The 25,294-nt window shown below is 38.8% G+C and overlaps 1 protein-coding gene across 1 annotated transcript; it reads right to left on the bottom strand.

Moving 5' to 3' along the window:
- Positions 1–4,310: 4,310 nt before the first annotated feature.
- KLF5 (KLF transcription factor 5) lies at positions 4,311–22,206 on the bottom strand. Its single transcript, XM_059684822.1, is given in 5 exon segments — positions 4,311–6,114; positions 17,302–17,361; positions 18,358–19,228; positions 21,595–21,663; positions 21,665–22,206. Coding segments are annotated over 5 exon segments (1,368 nt in total). The 5' UTR covers positions 21,854–22,206; the 3' UTR covers positions 4,311–5,935.
- Positions 22,207–25,294: the final 3,088 nt, after the last annotated feature.

Genomic DNA, 25,294 nt, shown 5'->3' with positions numbered 1-25,294 from the left:
AGGTTGGTCAGAATACGTTTGAAACCAAATATTCATTTAATGGATGCACTAATAATCAGCAATTAAATTATTTGCAGAGTTGAAGGGTATTAGTCATAGTTGTCTAAAATAATTTTCCCTTGAAAACACCCTAATAATGTTTAAAAAGTCACAAGGCATTACCTGTTTGCTCACCTTATGCCGGGAGCCGGTCCATCCTTGCTGTTTCAAGGGACCTGGCATATATGGCATACTGTTCTTAATATGTTTGCTCACCTTCTTGGCAGTATGTGTTTTAACCAAGGTCACCTCTCCGAGAAAGGTTGTTTCCCCAGGTAGGGATTTTTCCCTGAAGTTAGGGAGGGGATAAAACCCCTTAACTAAGTGCCAGGCGGGTAGTTAATCACTTTAACTACAAACAATCACGCTTAAGCTACATAATCTTTACTCCCTGGAATGGAGATAAGAAACACCCTAACCTTTGCAATAGAAATTGACAGGATTAAAATCAACTGGTATAAATACAGATGTAACAAGACAATAAACGGCAGAACTTCGCTGGAGATCCAGACCAGAACTTGGCTGGAGATCCTGGCTAGAGATCCTGGCTAGGCTGCTGATCAACTGAACGCTGTCTCCGTGTCATTCCTTCTTCGCCGACTCCGTCCACACCTTTGGGGACTCCTGGACCTGCTGGGGTTGGACCCCAGCAACCTTATAATCTGTTTCATAGTCACACACCTTATCAACAATCTAACACCAACATTATAGCAACAATGCTATAGTGTTGCTATAGCGAAGAGGAAAGTTGGCGATAATTAGATTGATTCCATTCCTGCAGGGCTTAAGCCATTTCATACAGCACCATAGTTATTTTTGACATCTACTTTACCAATAAGAGCAAGAAATACAAAGACAATCTAAGAAGTGATGTTTCTTCCAAGGAGTTGACAATCTGAGGAGGAAAAAAACACATATATGCATAACCCATGGACACAGACAATAATGTGGTGAAGGTAGGGGGTGGGGCAGGTGCAGAGTGGAGAGGGTCAATGGGGGGGGAGGGAGAGGGGACATCTGTAATACTTTAAACAATAAAGATAAATTAAAAAGAAAAAAAACACAAGAAAAACACTTATGGTAGAAAATAATTCAAGTGCTAAATTATCATGTCTCCAAATACAAAAGAAGTTCCAATGAGTGTGGTTAATAAAGACGGAGAGTCTGAAATGAGTTTGAGCAGACAAGGGTTTGAGCAGGTAGCAGACAAGAAAGGAGTTAGGGAAGCCCACAGGAGAGAGGGAAAGGGACTCGGAACATTTGTGCTCTGTAGCCTGGGGTAAAATAGTATTTCAGTTTTAGGAAGATTAATACAATTAAGTGCTGGGAACCAAAATAAGAGTGAAAGTTTCCACTCACAAGAAAATTTCATAATTCATAGAATTATCAATTACAACTGAATACTGATACACCCCTGATTTGTTACTGGACATATATAAGGAGTTGCTCAAACAAAACTATAGCCTCCCTATTTCAATTTCTAGAAATAAATTTAAGCCAAAAAAAAAAAAAATAGAAAAGTTTTTCTCCCAATAAGAAATTCTGGCTAGGGAGTGATTTGTATTATATTCTCAAGCTGGATATTAATTTGAATGACAGAGAAGAATGAGGACTCAAGAGGCTAGATATACAATAGCTAAGATTTGGAAACAGTGTAAGTGCCCATCAGCAGATGGATTAAAAAACTGTGGTACATCTACACAATGGAATAGGATGCTGCTGTAAAAAAGAAGGAACTCTTACCATTTGCAACAGCATGGATGGTCCTGAAGATCATTATGCTAAGCAGAATAAGCCAGTTGGAGAAAGATAAATATCACATGACCTCACTCATTTGTGGAATATAATGAACAACAAACTGTTGAACAAAAATAGAGCCAGAGACATAGAAGCATCCAACAGACCTTCCAACCTAAGAGGGAGGGTGGCGGTGGGGAGTGGGGGTGGTGGATGGGGGTGTAAGAGATCAACCAAAGCACTTGTGTGCATGCCTATAAGCATAACCAATGGACACAGAGAGTAGGGTGGTGAGGGTAGGTGCTTGGGGGTGGAAGTAGCCAGGGAGAGGTCAATGGGGGAAAAGAAGACATATGTACTACTTTAAACAATAAAGAATTTAAATTAAAACAAACAAACAAAAAGAGGCTGGATAAACTTATGATGCCATATTATATAACTGAAATTTTCACTTCAGCTCTAACATCAGAGATTTTCCCATTTATTGAAAATATATAAAATATGTAATAATCATACTGATTCTTTGCTTTTCTAAAAATAGTTCTTGCCCTAGCTGGTTTGGCTCAATGGATAGAGCGTCGGCCTGTGGACTGAAGGGTCCTGGGTTCAATTCCAGTCAAGGGCACATGCCTAGGTTTCAGGCTCGATCCCTAGTAGGGGGCATGCAGGAGGCAGCCGATCAATGATTCTCTCTTATCACTGGTGTTTCTATCTCTCTCTCCCTCTCCCTTCCTCTCTAACGTTAATAAAATATATTTAAAAAAACAATAAAAAGTTTATTCTAAAAGTTTAGATTTATAGAATTACTATAAAGATAAAATGGAATTCCTGTTATATCCCTCCCTATTCTCTATTCTCTATAGCTAGAGGCCCAGTGCATTGGACATCCCTCTTGCAATCCGGGACCACTGGCTCCTAACTGCTCAAATGCCTGCCTACCTAATTGCCCCTAACCACTCTCCCCTGCCTGCCTGATCGCCCCTAATTGCCTCTGCCTTGGCCCCCACCACCATGGCTTTGTCCGGAAGAATGCTTGGAAGGATGTCTGGAATATATCTGGTCTAATTAACATATTACCCTTTTATTAGTATATAAATAATAAAAGGGTAATATGCTAATTAGACTGGAAAGCCAAACAACCTTCCTGACATCATCTCAGATATCCTTCCGGATGAAGCTACAGCAGCAGGGGCCGAGGCAGAGGTGGTTAGGGGAGATCAGGCAGGCAGGTGAGCAGTTAGGGGCAATCAGGCAAGCGGTTAGGGGCGATAAGGCAGGCAGGCAGAAGGGTTGGGGACGATGAGGCTGGCAGGCAGTTGAGTGGTTAGGAGCCAGTGGTCCTGGATTGCGAGAGGGAAGTCTGACTGCCAGCAGTTGGACAGCCCCCAAGGGGTCCCAGATTGCAAGAGGGTGCAGGCCAGGTGAGGGACCCTCCCCCCGCTCCCCCCCCCCCCGCACGAATTTCATGCACCAGGCCTCTAGTAGTTTATATTAGTGTGATGCATTTGTCGAAAGCAATAAACCAATATTAAAACATTAAATTCCAGCCCTGGCCAGTTGCTCAGTGGATAGAACATTGGCTCACATACAGAAGGGTCGTGGGTTCAATTCCAGTTAAGGTGTGTACCTCAGGTCCTGGCCCTGGTCAGGCACATGCAGGAGGTAACCAATGTGTCTGTCTCTCCCCCTCCCTTCCACTCTTTAAAAATCAATGGAAAAATATTCTCAGGTGATTAACAACAAAAATTTATTAAAAATAAACAAACATTAAATTCCTTATTTTATTCACATTTCCTATTTTTCCCTAAAGTGTGTTTTCTGTGCCAGAATCCCATATAATTTACATTACACTTAGTTGTCATGTTTCCTTAAGCTTCTGTTGACAGCTTCTCTGATTTTCCGTTTTTCATGATATGCACAGTTGAGTACTGCGTAGGTTTTGTTTTTATTAGAGAGGAGACGTCAGTGGAGGAGGGGAGCACCCTGGAGATGGAGCCTGCAATCCAGGCATTTGCTCTGATTGGGAATAGAACCAGACATTTCGGCTCATGCGAACTGAGCTGAAACCAACTAAACCACACTGGCCAGAGACTGGGTAGGTATTTTGTAGCATGTCCCTTAATTGGGATTTGTCTTGTGTGATTCTCATCATTCAACTGGGATTACAAGTTTTTAGGAGGAAGACCAAAGTTCTGTTTTCATCACATCAAATCAAAGGTACTAACCAGAAAAAAAATCAGCATTCATGAATTATGCCTCCCTTTATACCTCTAATCATAGTTTAAAAACAAATTCCTCTCTTTTGTCTTAAACAAAGGTAGGTATTTGTTCAATGCAGAAACTTTTTTTTATTAACTGCCCTGATAGACCCTTTAAACCAGCAGCCGCCAACCTTTCGGACCTCACAGACCACCAGTGGTCCGCGGGACCATTGGTTGGCGACAGCTGCTTTAAAGTTTTGGAAATGTAATTTGGTATTTTTGTTTTTCGAAATTTGCCAGGTTTGCTATCGTAGGTGAAGAAGGCACAACATGAATCTTTTAGGCACTTTTTATTTTCCAAAAAAAATTTTCATTAATATATAAACATCTCATTCTTTCAAAAAAATTCTACAACTATACAGCTGTTTGCTCCATTATTTGCATAGGAAATGACCACAATACAAAAATAAGAGGGGAAAAAGAAGCAAAACAGCAACCAATTTTAGCTTTTCATGTAGATAAGTTCCACGTATAAACATTTCGAAGCCGCTTACAAAATATTTACACAACTTGTCATCTATTTACACGTTTTAAGAGCAACTTTTCTAACAAACAAAACTATAATTTATCAAGTTATGAAAATTTTCTAAAAAAACTTACTATATTAGCACAAAATAAATAAACAATATTTTAAAAACAAAATTAAAATTTCATTTCAATTAAGACCCCTTTTGGCATTTTGCTTATTTATTCTGCCCTTTGGTTAATAGCATCAGCATCACATTACTATTTTATATTGCATATATGCAGTACTTGCTTCCTTAAGTTTTCAACATGTCATTTGTAATTAAAGGTAGACACTGAGTCAATATGAACAATAGATACACTAAACTGCACTGTAATTTAGGTAAAATTACTGTGTCACTGTATATTACATGCAAAATCCACTTAAACTGGCATTTAACCAACAGTACTGCATGAACAAATAACTGCATGATAAATTCAACGTTTTCATACACGAAAACTGCATCATAAATTCAACATTGCCATGTGAAAACTACATAAGTCCTCCGCCTGCAAAATGATACTGTTTAGCTTATTTTAAGAGGTTTAACTTTCATATATTGTAACTATCTTTAAGCTCTTGAGTTCACAATTCATATAAAACTCTTTCATATTTAAAATAAATCCCATTTTAATCAGTGCATTAAATCTGCTTTTTAAGTTCATTTGAATGATGATTATCTTTCCCCCTAAAGAAATGAATTTAATAGGGTTTTAAGAGGTATCTTACAACAAAATTTAACTGTAAATGCATTCATGGTTATTTTCAAATTACTTATGATTTCTCCCCCAAAGAATCTTAGGAAACTTGTAATAAACCTATAAAGCTGATTTGCATATTTACAAAATTTTGAATAGCAAATATAGGCAACTCATAAAAAAACAAAACAAAACAAACACTTATTTGTTCAATGGCTATTTGTGAATTGCCAGGTACGCTGTGTACACCTCTAAGGAATTATTCTATTATTGGAAACAACTTGATGTCAAGTAAAATCTTGACATACAATCCAGCCTTCTTCCTTCAGCCTGCCAACTGACTTGTTTACTAAACACGGTCACATTAAAAGATGGTGCTTAGGTAAAAACGCTGCAAACACACATTGCACCCCCACCCCCCTACCCACGCTGAGATGCGCTGCCTGTCATGAGATGAAATCTGCTTGAGTAAAGCCATATACATTACAGCAAGCATTCCAGATTCCTAAAAGGACCAAACACTTTGGCATTAATACAATGTACTCCCTGTTTTCTCAAATATACAAAATATACATTTCCAGTTTTTTGCTTTTTCTTTTTATATATATATATAGTTAAGTTTGTAGTTAAAATTTTGCCAAGTGAACTGCAGACCATCAGCGTGACTGCAAAGGCACGCAGGCCCTCGCAGCAGCTCAGTTTTGGTGCCTCTTCATGTGCAAGGCCAGGTGGTCGGAGCGGGAGAAGCTGCGGTTGCACACCCCGCACTGGAATGGCTTGGCCCCGGTATGCTTCCGGTAGTGGCGCGTCAGCTCGTCAGAGCGTGCGAACCTCCAGTCACAGCCTTCCCAGGTGCATTTGTATGGCTTCTCACCTGTGACAATGAACAAAGAGAAGAGATGAGGTGCCCTGCTTGTTAAGTCAAACATCATAGATACTGCCTGAAAAGAAATTTTCTTAAAAAACCATGGTCCAAAAAGAAGTTCATGAATTTTGTTATGGAATTACTTCCCTCAAAGTCATCTAGTCAACAGTGTCAGTGTCTCATAGAAAGCTACTTCACAGGATTAGATAAAGAAAAAGTATTCTGTTTACTACTAAAGAATGAAAAACTTGCAATTTTAAATGCGCAAGTTGAATCAGTGCTCCTGTAAAAGTAAATCCATAAAAATGGCTAGACAGCTTGGGTGGCTTTATCATTACTATGGGAACACAATGTCTACAAACCCGCATTGAGTATAGGACTAATGGCTACAAGTTGGCCAAGAGAGGAAAAAACTAAAGATGGCACTTAGGAGGAAGGGTGCTTCTCAGATCACCAATACAAGGAACCTAAGGTCACACGACTGCAACCCTTTACACCCTTTACTTCACAAACTGGCCTCGATGTTTCTTGATTAGCCGACTAAAACTGTCAGCACATGCGACAGTTCCCTTGAACACACAGCCTCCAAAATGGAATATTAGGGGCACTTGCTCTTAGAAATTCACAGTGGCACATGCACATTCAAGCAGAACAAAGATAAAGTTTCAAGTTCAATGGTGTTAAAGTTTTATGCAGCATTTGATATTTAATAAATTCCTCAACCGGATCAGAAAGTCCTGTACTGATCATTTATTTCACTTAGGTAGTCATGAAACAACCATAATAATTCTAATACTTGCTGACTCATGCATTCTTTTTTCTTTGTAAAGCACTGCCCATTCTTATACATGATTTGCCAAGTTTCTACTATATGGTTGGCACTGCCCTGAATGCTTGGAGTACCACAGCCAGCAAAACAAAAATGCCTGGCTTCATGGAGCTTACATGTGTAATATATACTTTTAAAAGTTCCTACTAATCATTCAATCTACCTATTCTTTCACAGCTCTCCTCACTTTAATTGATAACTGAGCTGCTGTCCCATGGCAATTTGTATTATTCTTATCGTTATCTAAAGTTTGCTAATCTTTCAAAACTACTTAGTATTTATAATGCAGTCTTAACTCCCAGTTTTAGAATTAGTTAATCCTATTTGAGATTATGTAGTCCCCTAAATAAATCCTAAAATCTAAGAATCTCCCACTTGAACATTAGTAGTTCCTATATAGTATTGCTCTGTTATTATAATTTCCTATGAATGTTAGTTTAAGATGAGAGCTTGAGATAAATTTACATATTAAAGTACTGTTGTTTTATAGCTGAGTTGTATATGGATGCATTTAAAAACTCTGACTAGCCAAGCTCTGAAATTCCTTTTAAAATGTTTTCTTCTAAAAGAGAAGAACCTCAGGGTTGCCTTGAACACTATCACCATGAAACTCAACCACCCTTCTGCCTGATTTAGCAGTATCATATTCAGGAAGTTGTAAGATTACTCAACTGTGTCCAAATTTTAAAAGACATTACCCACATCAACTGAGATTTCTACTACAGCTTGTGCTTAATACGGTTTTGCTATTCAGATAACCAGTCTGATTCTCAAACAAAATTCCATAAGGATAAGAAGGTACAAATTTCACAGAGCCAGGATGGCCAATTATTTCCCATGAGATTTCTTTCAACTCCTTATGGTATGCATCCCCAAGCCACCTTTCCTGTCTCCTCTCCTTTGGCTCTGAACCAAGACACACCTATTTTTATTTTTTAAATTCTTTTTGGTTCCTATCACTCTATTTGTAAAAATAGACATCACAATTCCTGGATTGTTTTTTCTTCTCATAGTAAATTCTAAGATTTTAAGCTAATACACTCAAACCTGTTAAGTAACATAAGAAATAAACTACTTTTCTTTCACTTATAATCACACTTAATCTGTTTAATTCATAGATAAGTTTTAGTACTAGCAGTAAAGGGAGCTATCACTCTTGCAGATGTAAATCAAATACCAAAAAAAATTATTTTTGCACACGTGTTTTTATTTCTCATGAAAAATAAAGTCACAAAAACAAACGTGTTGGTTAAAATACCTTACTGACATTTAATGGCAAAAGTTATTGCTGCTGTCTGAGGCAAGGAAAAAAATTCCTGAAGTGCCCCAATTTTAAAAATCATTCTGATTTTTCAGAGTTTAAGAAACAAGGGACACTAGACTCTTTTTGTTCGCTATTTTTATTGGCTATAAAGCAATGAACTGTACCAGTATTTTTAAAGTTTACTTTACTGATTGGTTAGAAAACGGTAGCTATTAAACTTCCTAAAACACTTGGGATTTTGCTCCCAATTTATGCACATCTATAGGTTGTTCAGCCAAGAATACTACCAGTGTCTGGGACATTAGTTATGGGACCAAGTCTTGACTATAAAAGCAAGGACAACTGTTCCCCACTTGGGGCAGTTTCTATGGGATTTGTTCAAGTGTCAACACTGCTCAAGTAAAACACTGTAGAGGAAGCTGGTACCCAATTTCTGGCCAAATAGCCAATTTGTGCCTTTCTTCCTCAGCCAGAAACACTATGCACAGTACTTCTGGGAAACCAAACTGACTTCCTTTAAGTTATTTCAACAGGATAGAACTTTCAAAAGCTTAATTGGATTTTTACAGAATCCTTTTCCAATACCACCAATTTAAAATATTTAGTTAAGCTCTTTCAACATCAACTTTATTTTTAAGTTCTCATGTTGTTAATGTGAAACTTTCCAAAGGCAAAGAGAAAAAAGTGACAAGTTTGTACAGCCTGGAAAACAAGCTTCCACTTTATCTCTCAAATAAAGTATGCATTTCCTCATTCTATTTTAAAATTACCAGGACTATTTTGGCTAGGAATCCCTAATCTTTTTTTTTTTTTTTTTTAAAGTCCAAGTTAAACATATACACTCTCCATACTGATAAAGTCAATCAATATATTCTTTGAGAAATGTTAAGCAAAATCAATTCCAGGCACAGGCACAAACATCCGTAGAGCACATATTCCAGAGTTAGGCACTTCTCATAGTGTCACTTAGTCCTCACAATAGTTTGAGTTAGAAGCAAAATGATGAGAGCTCCACATTAAGAATCCTCGCCAGCCACTTATCCCTAATGTCCTTCTTAAACCCTCCATTAGCAAACATTAATACGCTCTATATGAATGATTTAGAGAACACCTACACAGTGTTCAAGTTTATTTAAAGATTTCAAAGCCACTTCTGAAGGTCGGTTGAGGAACAGTTGAAGGAACTCGGAGTAGGCCTTACCCCAGACTATCTGAAGCACCGAGTCCTGAAATCTGACCTGTGCTGGCATTGACAATCCCAATATTATCTAACAATGGTTCCCCTTTATCCCAGGCTAAGTGAACTTCAGTGGGTTAGCCACGCAATATGTTTGTGAAGTATTTGAAAAATCTTTAATGATGAGCTAAAAAATTCTTATTCCCCCCCCTCCCCCCCCCCCCTATGAACAGGTAAAAAATGACTTCTGAAACTAGCATAATAGAATGGGAGGTTTCTCTGCTCTGCTGAACATATTCAATAGACTCATACCAAGGCCTTTGCCTAGAATGTTCTACATAAATTCTTCTAACAAAAGAAAATATCATAGGTGAAAATATTTTTAGTTATTTTGTGACTTTTTAAAGGTTTATTATAGCAGCCCAGCCGGCATAGCTCAGTGGTTGACCATTGACCTATGAACCAGGTGGTCATGGTTCGATTCCCAGTCAGAGCATGTGCCTGGGGGTTGGGGGGTCCACCCCCAGTGTGAGGCATACAGGAGGCAGTCGATCCATGATTATCTCTCATCATTGATGTTTCTATCTCTCTCTCCATCTCCCTTCCTCTCTGAAATCAATAGCATGTTGTTGTTAAGTTTATTATCTGGTTTTCTTTCTGAAAGCTAAAAGATTATCCAAATCAATGACATCTGATAAAGGCTAAAACCATCAGAATTAAAGCCAATGTTTAGTAAATAAGAGTGTAACCTGTACTAAATGACTTGCAAAATACAACAAATAAGACTTGGTCTCTGGCTTCCAAGAACTTAAAATCCATATCCTATTTGGAGACTTAAAACAAAGCAAACTGTTTAAAGTGGAATAAATCATTTTAATAATTAGTACTTAATTCTTAAAATTTGAGTCTTTAAACTCAAAACAAGCTCGTATTTCAGAAGGAAAATATTTTCATGCGATTTAATAATTAGAATTTTTTCAATAATTAGAGACTTAAGGAATTTTAGATTCTAAAAGTCTTTATATATTTAAATAAAAGGTAAAGAAATAAGAAACATTAATCCCCAAATTAAAGAAATTCATAAATATTAGATATTAAATATCTAAAAAAAGATAAAGTAGGATGATTTAGGCTCATTAATTCCTAATTTTAAATGTCAGTGCCAGTAATTTAAAAAATCTCTTTATTAATGCTCTATGTAATACATCTATACTTGGAACAGAAGGGTAGGCAGTTCATTTTAAAGATTAGTATTATTAGTATTTATAAAATGCATCTGATATTTAATAGAGTATCCCTATCAATTAATGTCCCCAACTTTAAACTGATTACTTTAAAAGGTATATTAAATAAGAAAATCCCTTCTTTCTCCCTGTTGGTCAATTTGTATTTAACTTCTTTCTTTAAAATCTGATTCTCCTTTACCTCTTCAGAAAACCTCTGAACAGTCTAGGACAGATTTCTGGCTCCCAGCATCAGTTAAATTCCCTCTGAATGACTGATTTCATTTGCATCTATACTGCTGTATGAAGGCTTCAAATAGCTATATTTTCCCTCAACTGGCTTTGAAAGTTCCTCAAGGACAAACACTGGCTTCTATCCTGGCTGTAAACTTCTCCTAATACTTCTTTAGAACAACCACATATTTGGCCGAAGTCTGGCCAACTCTGTTATTTTCATTAATGAAAAGAAGGGAAAGTGTAAGAGACAGGATAGCATCTAGTGTGAGTCTATTGGACTATCCTTTCTTTATGGACCCACCTGCAATAAGGCATTTTCTATACTGCCTCAGACCACTGAGGATAATCTGACTAAATGTGGGTTTATGTGAGAATCCTGCCTTTTGCCTCTTTGGAGGCCACGTTCACAATCAGTTATTATTCATACTATAGTTGTACAGGAAGAGATAAACTCTACATAAACAAGTTTTCTTTTACAGTAATAGATACATTTGATGGAAACCAGGACGTTCTGGAGGCTCTACTGCTGGTCAGAGGGAGTGAGGGGACTCCTCCTGGGAACAAAGAACAGTGATCTGCCAAACCTAAAGGGGCTGGACCCGGGGCTAAGCGGTCAAAGGTCCGTCTCCGTCCCAGCAGAATGAATCTCTCGGCTCCTAAGCCACTGCTGTTCTGAGGGTTCTCAACAAAAGCAATGGAAAACATCCGCTGTCGTTAACAGTGGAATGAAATACCAATTGTTGAGTCTAAAGACAACGCTCAGATTCACTTTCTCATAATAAGGGTCCAAACTAAAATTTTTTTAAAGTATCGAAATATTTTACCTTTACTTTTTTGACAAAATAGAAAAATTCCATGTTTTCATTTTCCCAGCACTGAATGAGTACTAAATATTCTTGTTTTCTTTTATTTTTTCTATCACCATTTATCTCCCCATCCCCTCCTCCACCTCCATCTACCTCTCTCCCCAATCACCACACTGTTGTCCATGTCCATGAGCATCTTTTTTCTTTTTCTTTTTTGTTCAATCTCTCCCCTGCCCCCCGGCCCCACCCAGCAGAGCTGTCTGCCTGCTCTCTATCTATGAATCTTTTTATTTTGCTTGTTAGTTCCGTTTGTTCATTAGAGACCACATGAGTGAACACATATGGTACTTGTCTCTCTCTGGTTTATTCCTTTCTCTTAATTTGGATTGAACAGGAGGATTCCTCCCAACTCTAAGGTTTGCATTCATAAAGTTATTAAAAAAGAAATTTATTCTTCTGCCTAGATGTTTTTTAATGGAAGTTAGTGACAGGGTACTTCTAAAACAATAAGCTACCCTTAATCAGAATTGTTGGAGATCCTTGAATATAAATAACACAGGCTGACAGAATAAGAATGCTGCTACAGAGATACTTTTACTAAAGTAGGACATTACTTTGTTTCTAAGCTTTCACCAGAAAAGATATAGGTCGTCAAGCAAACAGCTACTACATTCTATAGAACTAAGAATATCTGGCAAAGTAAAATCACCTTGGGTGATTAAACTACCTTTACAGCTGATTGTTTCTATCTCAACTTCGGCAATTCTATTTAATCTACTTAGAAGTGATCGTCTCCCACTAGTTTATAAGAGAAGAATTTCTCTGCAAGATCGGTAAAAAATGCAATCAAATTAAACTTCTTAACCTTTGACAAGCTTTATCATTGCAGAACAAAAATTTCCTATGAAAATGTTTTTCAGATGAAAGAACAAGTCCTAGAAGCAAAGTTTAATCTTCCTAGTGAGAGTCATTAAAAAGAAATTGTTTCTAAGCTTTCAAACTCATAAATACCTTTCCAGAGGTCTGAGACCAGCAAGTCTCTTAACCACTACTTTTTTTTTTACATAAGCTTGAAACTGTCAATATATAAAATAAAGCTACAAATGACAACAATTTAAGAATATTTATGTAGTAACATCTAACACTATAGGCTAAATATGATGTTTTTTCCTGCATAGTTTTGAAATATAGACTCAAAAACTCATTGGGCATTAAATTTCAATCTGGAAACCTTTTAACCTCTAAAAGTAACACAAATTACACATTTAACCACAATATTGATCCCTAGATCCAAACTGTATCATTCATCTCCATTAAGTCCAGATATAATATATATATCCTTATGCTGATTTTAGTTCTAAATAATTTTCTAAGAAAGTGAAATCCTTTATATTTTTAAAAGCCGTTCACACTCTTTTCTCCATTTCCACACAAAAAAACTCATTTTCAGAACATTTTAATATTTCTTTTAGTGGGAAAATGACAGAAATAAAAATATTGTCAACACTGTTGATATTTTAAAATAAAAAGTTATACCTAGCATGTTTAATAGGTAATAATGTAGAGCAAAGAATTATACAGAAATTTATACCTAAGGATTTTTTAGTACCCAAACTGAGACTAAAATCAATGCTTAGCAACAAATCTCAAGCAGAGATTGATTATGCATTTTAAAACACACATAGCAACATTTTAATATAAATGTCATTAGGAAATAGTGTCCTACATAATCATCAAGTAAGGCAGAACATGGAAATTTACCCCTTCCCACAACCAGGCTAAGGCTAAAAATCCTTCTAAGACTTCCTATGGAATCCCGAACACAGCTCACTGTGCCATGCAGCGCTACCAGTGAGTCCATTTTGTGTTCCTATGGTATTTGTAGGTTTCCATTTTCTTTTGTGGGGTTGTTTCCAATTGTCCTTTTCCTGTCAACCCTTAGGAAGCCATTTTGGGATCAGTGCACCTTAACAGCTCGTGCATAGAGTCACTTGAGCCAAGTGTGCATGCTGCTCAAAGACTTTTTCTGCACAAGTGCTCATTTTCTGCCCTGTTCCAGATAGCAGAGACTGATAAGTGATCTAAAAATGTTACTAGACCCTAATTTCCCAACTGCTTTAGCATAGCCCCTAGGGTTAAGTACATATTCACACATATGACTAAAACCACTAGATTTCAAACATCTGTATTGAGTTCACTATTTACTTTTTCAGAATTTTATCTTTGCAAAGTACTTTTTTCCTAACGTGTGAGCACAAGTTTCAGAGAAATTTCCACATTCAATGTAAAAAAAAGTATTTTAACTTATGGTATTCATAAGCATACAAAAAAAAAACACAAAAAACAGTATGAGTGGTAAGAACAACTTTTCAATTTCTTCCAAATTTTTCTTTGTACTTATACTGAGTTATTTTAAATGTTCATTATGAAATTAAAGATAGGTATATGAACAAAAACAACTATATCACCGGTTGCAGTAGATTTTTAATCTGATTCATGAATTGGTTTAATGGGCACAGTGATTTGCAAGGTCAAAAGGGTATGTGAGTTTTTAGAAAAAGCAAGGTGCTTGGGAGCAACTTTTAAACCGTGGCAATGAGTATAGCCCCTTGAATACATCATGAGGCATACACAAATTTCAGTAATAGTCACATTTAAGTGTTGTTATAAGTACAAATATTTTGATTTGGAAATTTACCACTTCTTGACACTTACCTAGAAGCAGCCACGATCATGTCTAACCAGAGGCATGACATGGCGTTCCAAGTACCACACACAACCACCCACACACCCCTATATAAGGGGTACCTCTATAAGTCTGTACGTACGCCATCGTGTACATAAAGACGTAACATGCTTTGAAAAGTGAAATATCATTATTTCCTAAAACAGAGTCAGATATTTTGTCTAACCATACAAAGATAGAATTTTGTATTATTTGTCTATTCTTTCTGAATAAAAAAACCCCAAAGGGTATGAACTTAGAAAAAACTTGAATGCTATGAGACTTCTGGTTCAAGAAAATATCTACTCTTTCATCCAAAATTGTTTTTGAAAAGTCTTGTTTTGAAAAGACTATTTCCTTATGTTCAATTTGCAAGTCAAGTTAAGAAGCATTTGCAATCTGAAAATTCGGAAAAAGCAATAGAACTCAGATGTAGGATGTTTTAATTGCTTAAATCATTTTTAAAGCATAAGGTAACTTGACATTTTAAAGCATTTACAATTTCATTCCAAAGAAATGCTAGGGTGCTTCATATTCTGCCTGCAAAATGGCAATCATTTAAAAAATAAGTTTTATATTGTCAAATAGAAGATCAACATTTCCATATAGATTGGGCAAGGGAGGACAGAGAGAAAACAAGAAAAGCTATTAAATGAGAGAAGTACTTTAGAAATGCCTGAGCCTTAAAAAGGAGTGGGGGGGGGGGGGGAGCAAAAAAACCCAAGCCTTTGCTGGCTTCAGATACATTCATTAAAAAACAACAGGCAGGGTAGGGAGGATGCAATGAGAGAGGTAATTTTAAAAGGCATTGTCTAGAAACTAGAAATGAGGAGAAAACAACCTCAATGCTCTATGATTACCCAAGAACGGGTTTAGCCAGATGAACAAGTCTGTTACAAACCCTCCCCAAGGCATCTGAAAGACTATCAAACAAAACTTTATTAAACTGGATTAAATGGTTTCACTCATTAGATGTCCATGGCTACACTGTTTACGATCACGTGAAAAAAAAGTTGATGCATGGGACCCAAACTAGGCTTCAGTCCTCTTTTCGGTTTGTTTTTATTAGTACAAGCTTTGTTAAGACAACCCACTATTAAATTTCTTTGCCAGCAGGTCAAGTTCCAGAATTGCAGGTATAAGCATTCAGAGCACTAAACCCTGACTTGCAGGGGTTGCAAGGCCATTTAGATATGCTCTGACTACATCCCTGCCAATAGCACTTGATTACATCGCTATATGCAATTGCACCCCTCTTTTATTAGGAGACTTTAACCTCATGAAAAAAAAAAACATGTTCCCCTCCTATCTCTCCTTTCAAGGACTTAAAAAAACAACAACCCCACAACGCAACAGTTCGAATATTTCAGTTACTTCTACTTCCTTAATAAAAATTCAGGTAAAACCCATTTTCAATGTTTCCTTCCTTAACATAGATTGTACACAAAAGGATATTTCAGCATTTCTATATGGAATGTGTTCTTGGCCTTGTCATTTGTATTTTGAAAACTTTAGATTGAGTTTATTCTACATTTAATGGGAGTTTGTTCAACTATAAATGTAATTTCTACTTTGGGCTAATTACATAGGATCTTTTCCTTTATACAATCTATTTGTCTATATCTGAAAATGACAGACCCAAACAATCCATTTCATTGATTCATAAAAGAAATGTCTTTTCTTTAAAAGCAGTTTCTCAGAAAGCCCTGGAATCTACCACGTTGTTGCCAACACTATGTAGGTTTTAATAAGTAGCAAGCAATACCTAACAGGCATACAAAATGTCTGCAGTCATATTCCTCTCAGTGCTAAGTCTCAGAACTGACCTTCATTCAAAGGCTTTTACTTTTTAATGCAGCAGTTAGAGATAACTACTTCATTTATCAAAACTCAATTTCCATAGTAACATCTAGCCTGGGGAGATTCAAGTCCTTACACTAATCCAACAACCCATTCAAAGGAACTGTTGAATACTTTGGTTTCCATAGCAATGATGGAATAAAACATTTTGCTAGGTCATTGCTTTTATTAGCAAACTTATCCTTTGAACTTTATGTTAGGCTTTGTTTAATGAGAGAAAATAAAACATAATCACTTTATATAAGTTCTTTCCTTTAGTGCTATCCTTTTAACCAAAATCACAAATACTAACCACCTTTATGTTTGAAAATATTTTGGGTATTTGGATGGTTTGAAAGCATGCCACCTGATTTCAACCTAAAATGGGTTCTGATACAAAGTTTTACAATTAAAAAGCATTTGATTGTATACATCTGACAAAATAAAATGTTTATAAAATTTAAAAGCACATTTTGAAAAAGGATGAAATATAAGCTAGAATCAAGTCTTTCAAATGCATCACATGTGGGCTGGGGTAGGGTGTAGACAAACTTCTAAACCACGACCCCATCTCTGTTTGATTTTAATACTCTGTAATTTCCGCCCTTCCTTTCATCAAGCACATAAAACATGCTCAACACTGATATTTTAGGCTAATGGTAAAACTAAAGATAATGTATTAAGCAGTTGTGCTTTACATGCTAAATGGGCAAGTTTTTAATGTTTAATATAGCTTTGTAGAAGCTAACTTGATTTGTTAAAGAAAAAAATTAGTTCCATTTTGTCCCTTTATAAGAAATAGCAGTGCCATTACAAGCTTTAAAATCCATTAGTAAACATCATTGTTTACATTTTTGGGTAATTAATTCTATGTGAGGTGACAGGGCAAGGCCTTAGCGAGGGAACATCAGCCTTCCTGGAACCAGACTTTTTCACTGAGCTGAATTTTGAGCCAAGCCAGGGCTGAAAAGGTAGGCCATTAAAAAATAAAAGTTGACAGAAGAAAGAAGAGATCAAACAAGTGTTGGCTTTTAAAAGGATGAATACCACTTACACTATTTACACAACTCAGAGAATTAACAAGAAAATTACATACCAGTATGAGTCCTCAGGTGAGCTTTTAAATGAGAAGACTTCGTATAAACTTTTGTGCAGCCTAAAATAAAGCAGGAGAGGAACAGCTTGTCATTTTAGAGATCCTTTGAAATCTTTACATTTGATGATTCAGTGTTTAAAATCTGGCTTTAAAGAAGAAATCTCTTATGCTAGATAGCTGAAGCTTCAGCTTTAAAAAGCACTCCCCTATTACCTTATTAAAGTGATTTGCTTTATGTATGTATCACTTTAGCAAAAAGAGGATAATGAGCCAAGCTACAAATGGGAAATGTGTTTATATTCCAGTAGGTGCTTTATAGTAAGTAGTAACATATACTTCAGTGATTTAAAAATTTTAATGGCTTCAGAGCTGACAATGTTAATCATTATCCAAGATGACTGCCATTTTCTGTACCCCTAACGTTTCTTGTTTTTTCATTTAGTATGGCATGCCATATCATGTACCATAGCCAATAAATTATATCCTGCTTTATTTATAAACTAGCTTATGCCAGCAACTTGGAAATATATTCATTACTGTCATCAATTCATATTTTGGGTCATGTATGTCATTCAAGGATGAGCATACATGAACTACCCTTAAATCTATTGGATAGACAGTCTTATCTTATAGCAGCCTTACTCAATCCCCACTTCATTAGCACACCATATTTTCTCCTACCTTACTTAAGTAATCTTTTTTCAGGGTACTTAATTTAGAATTAAAAGCTCCAATTTATGATTGAAGATTATGTTAAATAAAATAACTCTGGCATAACTAAAAATTCTTTTATTTAATATTAAAGAAAAAAAGTCTAAATAACTTTTTTCCAGAATTTAATCTAGCCTTAAAAAAAAACACACCTCAAATAAGCAATAGACGACTAAACGGAACAACCAGGGAAAGGCACCGAGACTGGGTTATGAAAAGAACAAAGTAGGTGATTTTTATTGTCAAGCACTGCTGTCCTATGTAATTTTAAAACCTGTGTTTGGAAAAAAGCACAAAGACACAAACATTAAATCGATGATGCTTCAACCAGGTAAGACCACATACCAGGGTAATCGCAGTAGTGGATGCGTCGTTTCTCCAAATCGGGGTTACTCCTTCTGTTGTATCTGACAGGTTGGATGTTTTGCGAATTAACTGGTAGGGTGGCAGGTAAATTTGGATTGTGAATTGCCAGTTTAGAAGCAATTGTCGCAGCATAGGATGGAGGTGGGGTTAAATTCTGGAGCATCTCTGCTTGTCTATCTGGACTTCCAGGCTCTGAGCTTGGTGGTGACGGGGGAAAGTAAGTGGCCTGCTGTGGAAGAAACTGACTTGGCATTGTGTATGTGCAAGGGGGCATGCCCTGGAATTGTTTCATCGTAGTCTGCGGAACGGCAGAGGTGTGTGTGTTAAGGCCTGCCATGGCGGCTGACATAGAAACATTAAGAGTGTCCATGACTGCTGTCTGGTTTGTAGAACTGGGCATATCTAGATCCGGTGTATTCAGCAGCTGGTACAGGTGGCCCTGCGGGGGGACAGAGAGATGAAGATCTGGTGTAGGAAGTTCTTGTTTGATGAAAATATTGTTCACCTCTGGAGCTGCGGCCTGGTGTGAGCTGAATATACTGGTGAACTCAGGGAGGGCCTGGGTTGGGGCCGGAGGAGGGGCCGTCGTTTCACTCTGGTGGCTGAAAATGGTAACAGGTTCTGTCTTGATGTGTGTTACGCACGGTCTCTGGGATTTGTAGAGGCCAGTTCTCAGGTGAGTGATGTCAGGGAGGAAGACGTTCATGTTGATACTGTAAGGTAACCCTTCACTGTCAGTGAAGAACTGGTCTACGACTGAGGCACTGTCTCGTCTATACTTTTTATGCTCTGGAATTATAGAAACTGGAGGAAGCTGAGGTGTCAGATACTTCTCCATTTCACATCTCGTCTGAAAAAAAAAAAAAAAAGGGATACAAACATGCATAATCCACCTAATTCATCATCTCAGGAAGGATAAACAAACGGTGCTCACTAAAAATTCCCCAACAATCCTTGTGAAAAGTACTTAGGCAAACTCCTTCTAATGTTGCTTATAAACATATCAGGTTTATTTGTCAATTGTGTAATAACTGGTTCATCAAACCTTACGAAACTCTGTAAAACATGTATTTGGTAAAATCGCTCCCACAATCAACTGCGGACAAAAAGTGAATGAGGCAAATCAAGAAAAAAAGGAAGCAAACAGAGAGCATACTCCTTTCTGATGCAAGAATATGGTACACCTTATCACTCACATACAAGCAGAATTCCCTGCCCATCACACAGTTAAGTTGCAACTATAGTACAGTATTGTAATATTGCCAAACTACTATGTTCATATCATACAGCTCTTTAAAGTGTGTGTGTTTTTTAACTAAGCAAACCTTAAATATAATATTGCAAAGTTGTGAGGTTGTGTGGGGTTTGTTTTGTTTTTGGCTTGGATATTGCTTAAATAGCTAATATAAAACCTATTCCTTAGCTATTTCGGTGCCTTTCTTTTGGTTTACAATTCAATAGAAGCCTAAATACAATGTTTTGATCAAAGCATAGTATCCACTGAAAGAACAAGTTCACATTCAACATTTGTTCTAAATGTTGATTTTAATCAGCAGATTCTGTAATTGGTTAATATGATAATGAAATGTTCCTATTCATATCCCTATCTGAAACAGATCTTTAATTACCTAGGGGAAAATCACTCCCTTGGTAGAGTGGTGCTAAGGCGCCCGTGGGTGGGGAGAGGCTGCTGTATGGCCAGCACAGTCATCAGCAAAGCATTTATCATGTCCTTCTCGGTGGGACAATGCTACATTCCCCCTTGCTCTGTAAAAAGCTCAGTCAAGCCTTACACTCTTGGTGTCTCCTATGCAAAACAAATTGATAACCTGAATGAACCAAATCGTTTTCAAATGGTGCTTTTTTTTTTAAAGTAGATAATCCAACTTGTAACAAGCCTTACGCCGTTTTACGGCTATCTTCTCTCCTAGTTTAACATATAAACCCATCTCCTCTTTTAACACCGAAAAGGAAATTTAAAAAGTACATCCTAACTAGGTGGCTCACAAAGTGATTAGCGTGACATCTTAATCGGTGAATAATACAGTCCTATTTTTTTGCGACTACTTAAGCTCAAAAGCATTTCATATCGGCCCTCGTATCATTTCGGTGAGGATGCAGGCTCGGTTTCCCGGATAAACACGATTTAAAAATAAAATTAACGCTCTGGTCATGTGAGTCACATCTCTGACAAATGCCACTGCCCATTCACAGCACGGCGACGCTCGCAGCACCCCCCCCCCCCCCCCACTGGGAGCCGAGCAGCAAATATACCATGTACCAAGGGGCTATTACATGAAGCGCCTCGAAATAAACCCAAGTAAACCCTTTCGTGCACTTCGCTCCCGTGGCGGTTAGTGGTTTCTGATTTTAGCTCTTCCAGCTGTTTGAGTGTGGGTATGTTTCCAATTTTTTTTTCCTTGGGACAGGCTAAAAGTCCCGGGAAGTTTTTTCTGGGCTATATGACTCCCCTGCGTGGGCGACAGAAACAGGCGGTTGCTCTAATTCGGCTGCCGGGCAAGTGTAAGAGCCAACTGCCAGCTTTCAGCGCGGCTCCGGGAGGAAATTTACGCGCACACGAAGAAAACAACACCCCAGCTTTCTTTTTAGGTAAAAATTAAATTAAATTAAATTAAAATAAATAAATAAACACTCCAATACAACCTTTGCTTTTCCGGCCTCCCCAAAGCAGCTCCCCGATCGCGTCTAGAGCGGGGTGAGCCAACAGATATGAAAATAGGACCCCGAGGAGGGCCCCTCCCAGCACCCCGATTTGCGTTTCCACTCAACACCAGACGACGTGCGACAGGGGGGCACTTCCAAGGCCATTGCACGGGAAGGAGTGGGGGATGAAGGCGCAGGGGCGCAATTCAATTTGGGCGAGAGTTACGAGGTCTGATCCTCCAAATGTAAGAAAAAACCAAAGGTGTCCGTGAGCACCCACTTCCCTTTGACCTTTCCCTGACGGACCGACCAGGGCAGATTCATCTAGGGGACCCCACCCCCACCCCCTACCCTTCAGATCGACTTTCTCCCTGCGAAATGGGGTGCCCTGGCCAGGAGGGCAGGGCGGGGCTGCCCACCCCGCTCCGGCTCCCGGGGAGCCCCGACGCACGCCCCAGCCTGGAGCGGCCCCTGTCGCCCGCGCGTCGCAGCGGCGGGACACGCCCGAACCCCGGGAGGGAGGGCGGGCGGGAGGGGAGCCGCTCTTCCTACCTGGACCAGCTCCTCGGGGGGCAGCCGCGGGCCCGGCGCGGGCGGCGGCGCGGGCTGCGGGGGCTGCGGGGTGCGCGGGCTGCGCCTGCGGGTGGTGGTGCGGATGCTTCAGCTCCTCGCCAAAGAGCGCCGCGTCGCGGGCCGGGTTCGCGGCGCCCAACACGGGCTTGAGCTGCGCGAACACGGGCTCGTCCTGCGGGGCCGGTGGCTGGGGCACGGGTCCCAGGCGGGCGCTCAAGGATAGCACCCGCGTAGCCATGGGCACTCGGGGGGGCGGCTCCGGTCGCTGGGCGCGGGTCGAGAGCGCTGCCCACTTGGCGCACGCTGGCTCGGGCCGGCGAGCTCCGCGCGGGGCCGCGGGCGGAGGAGGGGGGGCTCCGGGCGGACCCCTCCGTCTACGGTCGGCACGGTGTTCGAAGGCGCGCACGAAAAGCACAACTCTTCCGCTCCGCCACGCGTAAACGCCGGCGTCCTCCGGGCGGCCACTTTCTCCCGCCCCGCCCCGCCGCGCTCTCTCTCTCGCTGGAGCCCGCTCCCGCCACCGCCGGCCTCCGCGAGCGAACGACGAACGCGCGTACCTGCCCCGCGACTACTGACACTTGACGCCCGCGTCTGTTTTACCCAACTCCTGGTGGGCGTGGCCCTCCAGCCAGACTGGCAGCGCGAGGGCGAATCCGGAGGCCCCGAGGCCGGCCGGGCCGGAACGGCTAGCCTATGAGAAGGAAGAAGTTCCCCCAGAGCCCCGCCTCCGCCGCGCTGACCGCACCCCTCTGGAGCCACGAGCTTCGCGCTCAGGGCGGCCGCGCAGTTTGTACACAAGTTCCCAGAGCGGGGGCTGGCGGAGCCGGGGCGGAGGGAAGGGGAGAAGCCGGCGGAGCCTCGGAAGAGAGGGAATTAGGGTGGAGACGTGGAGGGCGATCTCTCAGGACTGTTCTCTGCCAGGAATAGGAAGAAAGACAGTTTTGCACGTCTTAGGTGTTGTGCAAGGACCTGAAACTCAAAAAAGTTGAAACCCAGGAGGCAGCTGGGAGGGGGCGCTAAGGTTTTGAAAGACTTGTTTAATGAGTGTATATTTTTAAATATACAAAATGTACTTTTCTTTAGCGGAAAACTAGGGACGGTGTGATAAACAAATTAAAAAGCAGATCTTGTCTCTGTGTTTCTTTATCAGTGAGTATATCCATTTAGCAAAGCAAATTAGACGTGTCCTGGATAAAAGGTTTAATGGCAGGTATTTTTTTTTAAGCCCATGCATAAAAAGCTTGTTTTTTTCTTACAGTATTGAAGTGGTAAGAAGACGTTTTCACACACATTTCTATCTCGTATCTGTGTATGAAGGGGAGGATGGACCATATAAATTTTTAAGTTTTTAATACACTGTTGATTCCAGCTTAGCATGGAATCTAATTTAAGCACTAACGACTAGATCAAATGTGTTTAAATAGACATTACATCTTTGACTTATTTTTACTAGACCTGTATGTTCAAAAAATGGAGTTTAATGTTTACAAAGAAGAAATGTAGCATATTTACCCAACACCGTGGCACCTTTTCCTACGAAAAAAGACAACCAAAGAAGCCACAAACAGACACGCAGCAGCTCTGAAAACTGGGAATCCAAATTTGTAGGAAAGTAGTAGCCAAATAAATTACTGTCCGTTTACTGTTATAATGGGAAGGTGAATTTTTGCCATCAATCAACTAAGAAAACCACTTCCCTTAATCCTTAATGTTCTTGTACATGATTTTATCTGGCTTATTTGGAAGCCCGAACAGTAAACTGCAATAAAAATGCCTGGACTATTACTGCATATGCATATATGTTGACAGCACATTGTACCAGTAGACAATTTTATATATACAATTTTACATGTATTACTCATCACTTCACAGTAAAACAGCTTAAAAAAAACAATTTGTAGAAAAATGTTAACTTCAAAGAGTAAACCTATCAAAGGTATGGCTCTCACTGAAGTGTGTAGATTTTAAAAGTTAATATACACATTAAGTATTAGAGGTATTTATTTATTATTAAAAAACAATATGCTGTGAACTTTTTCCCTTTTCAGTCTCTTTTAATATAGCTGTGATCACTGCTTTCAGAGAATGCTGGACGACTATTTTCATGTTACCAAAGTATTATTTTATGTGTTTTTGCAAACATTTTTCTCAGAAAACAATCCCATATTACTCACCTTCACCTAATAAAAGCTATCCTGATTTTCTCTAATATTGATTCCAATTATGTAATTACATAACTTTAAAAGTTTATTGAATTGGTATGGGATTTAATATAACTGTAAAAAATGATCTTTGAAAGTTTAGTTATCTAATGCTGATGACATGATCAAGCCTGAGTGTGATATAGATAACTCTGAATAGAACTTCTGTATTCTTTTTAACTTTAATCTAAATCTAACTTAGAATTAATACACTTTGGTATCCACTTATATTTTTAATTTTCATTTAAACCTATCTAGATCTTTCCTTTTGTCTTTCTTTTTACCAATGTCAGTGGCCTGTTATTTCAACCTAAGTTTTCACTGCAATAAAATCGAGGTATTAAACTAGAAATGTTTCTACATCTTACACCATTTTAAAACATGATTTTATTTACAAAAGCTTCCCCAATGCAAACAAAAACAACAAAATAAACCCCAGCTATTTGATAAATCTTTAATAAGATATTTTTATAGTCCTGTTCATTTCCCCCCCACACACATTTCCACTTTCATTAAAGAATATAGATATTTGAACCTAGCTATGGTTGAGCTTGCAGCACATTTACAACAGAAAAGCTAACTACAATTTTTTTTTTGCTCGAATACAGTAGCATTTATTTAAATTTCATTTTTGACATAAGGATTCATGAAATAGGGCTGCCACTTTTAAGTAATGGTTTCTCTGAATTGCCGAGCTCTGCAATCTCACAGAAAATAACTAGTTTACACTGTACAATGGTACGGAAATTGGAAAGTAATCCTTTTTTTGTGACATTTGCCATGTGATTCTGAACATATAAAGAACATGTTCCACGAAGCTTACTTGCTACTGCTAACACAAATGCTACAGCTGCAAACCTTCTTCATCGACTTAGCAAAAAGGGTTAAAACTTGATAAATACTTTTCAAATGTTCCAGGTTCTACACTGGCCTGATGCCAGACAGTGTGAATGGACAGATCCTCAATTACTTTGAACTTTCTAGTTCTTTGCATTCCTTCCTGCTTAGTAGTGCTGTGCCATTAAGGAAGATAGGAGAAAACAAAAAACAAATGTCAGGTTTCAGAAATCAATTAGTGGCCTGGCAGTGGTGTGTTAACTGAACTGTGCCAAAACAGAGAATGCTGAGGAAAAGAAATAAAAAAAAGTTGAGTAGTTAAGTTAGGTAGGAGGGTAAGCATAGAAGCAGCGTGCATACTTAAGTCCTTAGTCACTGGGCAACACAGATTTAGTCTTAGAATAAACCATAAGTGTCACTATCTTTACGGGAATAAGTACGCCTGAATGGGTGGGGGCTGAACAGGCATTCAGCGATGGGGGTGGGGGGAGTTTGAAGGAGGCTGTGGGGAAAAAAAATGGGTAAATAGCTTCTGAATGATGAGACGAGAAAAATATGGAGCTATCACTAGGGCAATGTTCACAGGAGGACAAGGGCAAAAGAAATATCTGTGTTCAGTTGTTTGGCCAAAATGCCAGGGA

This window comes from Myotis daubentonii, chromosome 2, assembly GCF_963259705.1.
Source record: "Myotis daubentonii chromosome 2, mMyoDau2.1, whole genome shotgun sequence".
NCBI classification, from domain to species: Eukaryota; Metazoa; Chordata; class Mammalia; order Chiroptera; family Vespertilionidae; genus Myotis; species Myotis daubentonii.
The sequence above is the reverse complement of the archived record's forward strand: the minus strand, read 5'-3'. Positions and strand labels throughout refer to the sequence as shown.